General features: G+C 43.4%; 2 protein-coding genes across 2 annotated transcripts in view; one reads left to right on the top strand and one right to left on the bottom strand.

Moving 5' to 3' along the window:
• LOC118797793 (mycbp associated protein) overlaps positions 1 to 1,247 on the bottom strand; it is a 53,961-nt gene extending 52,714 nt beyond the window's left edge. Inside the window, 1 exon segment of the mRNA XM_036557062.1 lies at positions 743 to 1,247. Coding sequence (XP_036412955.1) covers positions 743 to 809 — 67 coding nt within the window. The 5' untranslated portion in view covers positions 810 to 1,247.
• Positions 1,248 to 3,008: 1,761 nt separating this feature from the next.
• On the top strand, positions 3,009 to 5,305 carry si:dkey-27j5.5 (dexamethasone-induced Ras-related protein 1). The gene is made up of 2 exons (XM_036557094.1): positions 3,009 to 3,480; positions 4,769 to 5,305. Exons 1-2 carry the CDS (start codon positions 3,009 to 3,011, stop codon positions 5,284 to 5,286), a joined length of 990 nt encoding a protein of 329 aa, XP_036412987.1. The 3' UTR covers positions 5,287 to 5,305.
• Positions 5,306 to 8,275: the final 2,970 nt, after the last annotated feature.

Genomic DNA, 8,275 nt, shown 5'->3' on the forward strand with positions numbered 1-8,275 from the left:
AAGTGAAAGTGTCAGTAATACACAACAAAAATGGTTCTTTAAGAGTTCTTTAGTAAAGGCAATGGTGCTATTTATAACTATGTAGAACGATGTAATGCTTAAAGAGACCTCTACAGTGAAACGGTTCTTCAGATTGATGGAGAATGTACATTCGTAACAAAAAGATGGTTCTTCAAAGGTTCTTAAGTAAAGAAAATGGTTCTATGTAGAACCATGAAAACTCAAACAACGCTTTGCATGATTAAAAGGTTCTTTGCATCATGAAAGGGTTCTTCAGATTGATGGACAATGTGCTGTAGATGGTTCTGTATAGCACCTTTTTGAAAAGGGTTCTATATAGCACCAAAAAAAGGTTCTTCTATTGTTACAAGCTTGACATCGTAACCATAGCAGAACTCATTTCGGTGCTATACAGAATCATGTACAACCCAACAACATGTTCTCCATCAATCTGAAGAACTATTTCACCCAGCAAAGGACCATTTAAGAATAAAATGGTACTTTATAGAACTCATATCATAACAATAGAAGAACCGTATTATTGCTATATAGAATAATTTTCAAAAAGGGTTCTAAATAGAACCATATACAACACAATCTCCATTTCACCATGCATAGAAACATATAAGCATTCAAATGGCTCTATACAGAAGAACCCATGGCTCTAAATAGATCAACTGCTGTGACTGAAGAACCCCTGAAGAAGTGTGTAGGTGCTGGTAAGGGTGGTGAGCAGCCATACCGGGTGGAGAGCGGGGTCTGGCTTCTTTTTTAGCAGCCTTGCCAGGTGACTTTCCAGGACTCGCCATGTTTAGGAGACCTGTTAGCTATTAACTTCTCTACACTCACAGTTAGCTTAGCCAACTAACAAACACCTCAAACTGCTGTATTCACGCCGCAAAACACGGAGTAAAGGGTTAAAATCACTTGTCGTCGCTGTGTTGCGACATACGGAGTCAGGTCGCTTCACTACCGTGACAAATATACACATAAAGCGAGCTTTTTTAAAGGATAAAGAAGAGTAAAGAGCGGAGCTGTTTACCCTCCGCTCTCTGAGCTGCAGCTCCAACAGCGCGTCCTCGCGTTCACGCTGCCATGGCAACGGACGCCGCTGACGGTGCCATGGCAACAAAGTGAGAGAACGGTCAAAGCTGGACTTTCTCCTTCTCTTTACTCCGGTCAGGTAACAACAAAATCATTACTCAAACTGTTTTAACAGCAGAACGCTGGGGTTCAGCTGTCTCTTCTCTTTCATTCTGGTTTGTCTATCTTTCCGTTTATTCAGGTTTTTAATAAGTGAAACTGTTGGTAATGACAGCGTTGTGGTGGCAGGACTGCCTGTGGTGCTAATGAAGGCCATTAAACTGAAACCAGAATGGAGCTGTAATAACTCCACTCTGAGGAACACTGGACACTGTCCCACAGGTTACACTGGACACTGTCCCACAGGTTACACTGGACACTGTCTGACCTGGGACACATTGACCTATTAACGTTCATACACAGCGCTCTGAAGGCCGCAGTTATCACACGTGAAAGATCATCATTTGTTTGTATTCATGGTTTTGTTAATGCATAGGTAGATAGATAGATAGATAGATAGATAGATAGATAGATAGATAGATAGATAGATAGATAGATAGATAAAAAGACAGACAGACCTACTTATCTACCTACTTATCTACTTATCTATCTATCTATCTATCTATCTATCTATCTATCTATCTATCTATCTATCTATTTATCTGTCTGTCTGTCTATCTGTCTGTCTATCTATCTATCTATCTATCTATCTGTCTGTCTGTCTGTCTGTCTATCTATCTATCTATCTATCTGTCTGTCTGTCTGTCTATCTGACTGTCTATCTGTCTATCTGACTGCCTATCTATCTGTCTATCTGTCTATCTGTCTTTATGTCTATCTATCTCTGTGTGTCTGTCTATCTGACTGTCTATCTATCTGTCTATCTGTCTTTATGCCTATCTATCTATGTATCTATCTGTCTGTCTATCTATTTGTCTGTCTGTCTATCTGTCTATCTATCAATCTATCTGTCTGTCTGTCTATCCGTCTGTCCATCCGTCTATCTATCTGTCTATCTATCTATCTATCTATCTATATATGTGTCTATCTGTCTATCTGTCTGTTTGTCTGTCTATCTGTATACCTGTCTGTCTATCTGTCTGTCTGTCTGTCTACCTGTCTGTCTGTTTGTCTATCTATCTGTCTGTCTGTCTACCTGCCTGTCTGTCTGTCTATCTGTCTGTCTGTCTATATACCTGTCTGTCTGTCTGTCTACCTGTCTGTCTGTCTATCTGTCTGTCTACCTGTCTGTCTGTCTGTCTGTCTGTATACCTGTCTGTCTGTCTGTATACCTGTCTATCTATCTGTCTGTCTGTCTGTCTGTCTACCTGTCTGTCTGTCTACCTGTCTATCCTTGTCATTTAGGACAGATCGTCTAGTACAGTGAATGTAATCTGAGTCCTACAGACTGAGGAGTGTTTTTCTCAGCCCTCTCGGTGAATCTGCTGGTCTCTGATCTCTAATGGTGTTTATCTCAGAGATCATCCTCACCCTTCACTGATATTTACCAGGCTATTATTATTATTATTATCATTATTATTATTATTATTATTATTATTGAAGATTAGGTTTGTAAACTTCCCTGTGTTCGAGTTATTCTCACTGCAGCTTTGTTCTATGTCACTTTACCAGCTCAGCTCTTTAGTGATTTCCCTGCAGCCCCCCTGAGCGGTTTGTGCACGAGAGCGCGAGACTCCATAAACCGGTCTACAGACAGAATCCAGGAGACAGAACAGGACTGAATGTGCACGTTACGTATCGAGTTAACGGTGTATGTATTATGTGCCTCTGTGCGCGTGAACCGTTTCGCTCCCTCTGTCGGTCAGTCTCTTTGATCCTCCCAGGGGGCGGAGCCTCGGTTTTCCCGCTATAAATCTCGCGCCGCTCTCGTGCTCCTCACTCGCTCGCTCTCGCAGCTCACACTGATGGAGTCTCCCGCTCCCGCGCGCTCCTCCCGGCTCCTGCTCGCCTACAAGAGCGCGGCGCAGCACCTGCTCTCCAAAGCGGGCATGCGCGCGCTCCAGCTACAACGCAGCGCGAGCGTCGCAGCGGCCGCCAAGGACAAGCAGCGCTCGTCCCCGCTCGCGCAGCTCGCCGCGCTTGTGCTGCAGCGGCGACGGCGGCGGCTCGCTCTCGAGTCTTCCGCGCTGACGCTCGCGCCCGCGCCCAAGCCGCGGAACTGCCGGCGCGTGGTGGTGCTCGGCGCACCGCGCGTGGGGAAGACGAGCATCCTGCGGCGCTTCCTGCGCGAGGACTTCGAGGAGCGCTACGAGCCCACGCGCGAGGACTTCCACAGGAAACTCTACCACATCCGCGGGGAAGCCTATCAGATAGACATCCTGGATCCGGCCGGGGAGAGAGAGTTTCCGGCCAAGCGCAGGCTGACCATCCTCACAGGTGAGCGTCCAGAACCGGCTGACGGACATCAGTGTAATAAACAGTGTAATACAGGCTCTAGACTCTCAGTGTAGATCGGATCATAATCAGACTGTCTGGTGGAGTTTCAGTCAGTTCTGCTGGCCTCTTTAACGCTCAGAGATCCTCTGTCAGTGTTTATACACAGACCTGAGGGCGACTGTCTCTGCTACAGTGACCCACTCTGAACAGCGACCGCACGGCCATAGTCGAACAGCAGGTCCGGCTCTGCAGGGCCGACACTGCAGAGCCTTCAGCTGCTCTCTCACTTTCCCTGCTTCGTTTATTTTGTTTTCCTTTTTCTTTCTTACTTTCTTTTTGTTTTCTTTCTTTGTTCTTTCTTTCTTGCATTTTTCGTTCTTTTTGTTTTCCTTTTATTGCTTGCTTAATTAGTTTTTTTTTCTTTTTGCATGTTTCCCTAGTTCTCTTTTTTCTGTCTTTCTTTCTCTCTTTCTTTCTGTCTGTCTGTCTTTGTTTCTTTCTCTCTTTCTTTCTGTCTGTCTGTCTGTCTTTGTTTCTTTCTCTCTTTCTTTCTGTCTGTCTTTGTTTCTTTCTTTCTGTCTTTCTGTCGTTGTTTCTTTCTGTCTTTCTTTCTCTGTCTTTTTTCTTTCTTTCTTTTTGACGTTCATTTCATTCTTATTTGCTTATTTTCTTTGTTACTGATTGTTTTTTTTTCTCTCACTTTGTTTCTTGCTAACTTTATTTTTTTCATTCTTTCTTTCCTTCTTTCTTTCTTTCTGATTTCATTTTCATGGTTTACTTTTGTTTGTTTTTTCTTTCTTCTTTCACTTTGTTTTTGCTAACTTTCATTTATATCTGTTTCTTTTTGTTGCTCGTTTTACTTTTTGTCTGTAGTTCATTCATCCGTTCTTTTTCGTTCCTTCTTTTTTCTGCCTTTCTTTCTGTTTCCTTACTGTCTTCCCTTTGTCCTCCGTTTTATTTCTCTTTCTTTCTGTCTTTTCCTTTTCTTTTTTTTAATTTAATTATAACGTTTGATTTATTTATTTATTTTTTACTGTACAACTTCTCAATCCCTGATTCCTGCATTACTCGGCTACATTGTTAATGAGGGTCTCCCTCAATGTATTCCGAGTTTAAATAAAGGTTGATTGATTGATTAATTGATTGATTATTAGAAATGAATTAGGACTGATTTCATGATTTGTGTTGTTGAATTTGCATATAATGTATTAAACATCTCTCTCTCTCTCTCTCTCTCTCTCTCTCTCTCTCTCTCTCTCTCTCTCTCTCTCTCTCTCTCTCTCTGTAGGTGATATCTTCCTGCTGGTCCTCAGTCTGGATGACCGCGGCTCCTTTGATGAAGCGCGCTCCCTGCGCTCTGAGATCTCTCAGGCTAAAAGCGCGCTCCTGCGCTGCCCCGCTGAGGGCGCGCGCGTGCCCGTGGTCGTGTGCGCGAACAAAGCGGATCTGCCGGCGGAGGAGCGCGCGGTGTCGCGCGCCGAGCTGCTGCGCGCCTTCGGCGGCAAGGACGCTGCGTGCACGCTCTTCGAGACGTCGGCCAAGGAGGGCGGCGAGAGCCTGGAGCGCGCGTTCGAGGCCTTGGCGGCGCGCGCGGGGCTGCCCGTGGAGACCGGACCCTCGCACCACCGCAGAGTGTCCCTGCGCTCCTACCGCAGACTGGGAGGCGGAGGGAGGAAGGCCGAGGCGCACGCGAGCCCCTGCGGCGCGCTCCATCCGCTCGCGCGCAGACCCAGCGTGAACGCGGACCTCAGGCTCGTGCTCGCGACCCACGGGAAAAAAAGGACGAGCAAAACAGCCAAGAAGTGACTGTGAGAGAGAGAGAGAGAGAGAGAGAGAGAGAGAGAGAGAGAGACATTGGCTTATTACACAGAGTACTGTACTGACATCAATGACCTTCCATTAGTTTGAGTGTAAATATGAATATGAATGTAAATGTTGTGAATTGATCACCTCAGCTCGTACTGTACAGCTTTATTTATTTACTTATCGATGTATTAATTAATTAATTAATTTATTTATATATTTATTATCACTGCAGCCGTTGAGTTTGAACTGTAGCAGCCAGCCAGCGATGGATAAATCAAAGAGTGTGTTTACAGGCGCTTAATAATCCGATAACTGCAAAAAATCAGACTTTGTCAGTGATCCAATCAACGCGTTTACTTGAACTTGAGTAATCAGATAGTGGGGAAACCCCGGGTCTACATGAATCACAGTAATCGGATTTCTGCTTTACAACCAGCCAGTAAACTCACAGAAGAAGACGCGGCTTTTGAAGCATCGCACCACTTTACCAGAAACTGTGAACATGTTTAAATTCTTGATTTCATGTTTGGTGTCAGCGCCGCTCCAACAGTGTTTTGCTGCTGAGAACCAATTATTGAGCTAAACTCCAGCTCTCTTTATCAGATTTCTTAATCGGATTTCTAGATCAGATTATGGTGTTTGCATGACAGAAATCGGATCATGATCGGATTATTAAGTGCACGTAAACACACTCACTGTGTTCTTTACTGAAAGGCCTTACATGAACACTGTACGATCAAACAGTTTGGAATAAAAGCTTTTGATATAAATGAACTCGATGACTGATCAGCGATGAGCTGAGTCTCTTCACTGCGCTGGGAGAACGAGAGATCCATAAATGGAAATTCTTTCAAGGAGCGTGAACTGAAATAGAGACAGAGAGAGAGAGAGAGAGAGAGAGAGTGGGCGTATAGAACTGACTCTGCAGGTCATTGACTCTGTCTGTGTGACTGTGTTCAGTTGTATAACGTTTTAGAGAGAAACAGAGAGAGAGGAGGAATTAGAGAAGAGGAGACGGAGAACAAGAGAGAGAGAGAGAAAAGGAATAGAAAGTGGGAGAGATAGAAGAGCGAAAGGGAAAGATGGGAAAAAGGAAAGAAAAACAAATGGAAAGAGAAATATGGAGAGGAGGGAGAATGGAGGGAAGAGAGAACTAGAGAGAGCAGGAGAGAGATAAACAGATGGAAAGAACGAGTGAGAAAGAGGGAAACGAACCCCTTGACAAGCCATTATTACACACTTCTATAACCTAAGAATAGCTCCATTCGTTTGCAGTGAAGTCCCTTTAGTTACTGAATAATAAGCCTCAGTATGTAATAAACTTGGATTGTTAGGAGGTTTAAGAAAATGAGACAAAGGAAGAGAGAGAGAGAAATGAACAGAGGGAGAAAGAGAAAGGAAAACGAGACAGGAGGAGAAAGGAGAGAGACCTGACGAGATGAAGAGCAGAGAGAGGGGAGGGTAAGACAGAAAGAAAGAGACAGAAGGAGAGAGAACGACACAGAAATGAAGAGAGAAAAAGAACTGAGGGAAGAGCAAGACAGAAAGAAAGATAGAACGAGACAGAAATGAAGGGAGAGATAAAAGGGAGATGGAGAAAGTGAGAGATAAAGAACAAAGAGAGGGAGAGAAAGTGAAAAAGAAAAAAAAATGAAAGTGAGAGACATAAAAAACAGAAAAAGAGATAAAGAACAAAGAGAGAGAAAATGAGAGAGATAAAAACAAACAGACAGAGAAAGTGAAAGAGGTAAAGAACAGAGAGGGAGAGAGAGACATAGACAGACAGAGAGAGAGAGAGAGAGAATAGAGATAAAATAGAGGGGTCAGTCGTGACTGTATGAATGTAGAAGTGACTGTCAGCCTCAGTGAGTGATGTAATAAACGTCCCCTGTGAGGAACGATTCTGTACGAGCGTGCACACACACACACACACACACACACACACACACACACACACACACACACACACACACACTCACACACACACACACACTCTGAATAAAGCACACAGTAGACGTGCTTAATGTGTGTGGTTTTGTAGAACACGCTGCTCTGTACATCTCACACCTTCGTCGCACTCTGCTGAGGAGAACAGAGGAGAGTAAACGCAGAGAGAAACACATTGTGTAGGTGGGTTTATGCTACATAAACAATGTGACCCTCAGGGACCCACAGATTCCGACGCACCTGAATCTGGTAATTAAGGGCTTTAGAACATTAATGACCTGACTAAGGTGGGCTGAGATCTTTATTACACCTTTACATGTTCAACAGACACTTTTATCTACACTTGAAATGCCAGACAAATGTAACATTAGGTGTTCTGTCAGTTGACTCTTTATGGTATTCGCTCATTACATTCACCCACTATACTGAAATCTGAAGTGAGGCTGGAGAATTTTAGAGGTACCAAATGTGGCTACAAAAGGGGAGACCACCCACTCAGCCACCAGACCAAAAAATAAATAAATAAATAAATAAATAATAAAAAAATTAACCTTAAACAAAGACAACCACATCACCAATGAAAATAAAGGACAGAGAGAGAGAGAGGGATAAAAAACATCAGAGTTCAGTCATGACTGTCTTTGTACTGTATTAATATAGAAATGACTGTTAGTCTCTGTGATGTAAACAACGTTTTCACACTGCTTTTACTCTCCACTTAGTCATTTATCTAACGCATAAAGTTCAATGATGAATGGATTGACACGTTAGGCTAGCAGGGGATTTGGCTTCAGGGAGGCCCAAGACTCAAAATAACAAACAAAGACCGTAAAAAACAGAATGAACTAACCTATAAAAGAAAAGAAATTTAAAAACAACAACAGCCATGCTATGATAAACAAAGGCAAAAACCAAAGGGGCAGGCCATCCCTATATTCCCTGCTTCACAGTAGGACATATCACAAATAAAGTATGAGGAAAATGGTGTAACATAATAAGTTCTGCTAGTGGGATATAATGTAGTTCACACAAACTGTCCTGG

This window comes from Colossoma macropomum, unplaced genomic scaffold, assembly GCF_904425465.1.
Source record: "Colossoma macropomum unplaced genomic scaffold, Colossoma_macropomum, whole genome shotgun sequence".
Lineage (NCBI taxonomy): Eukaryota > Metazoa > Chordata > Actinopteri > Characiformes > Serrasalmidae > Colossoma > Colossoma macropomum.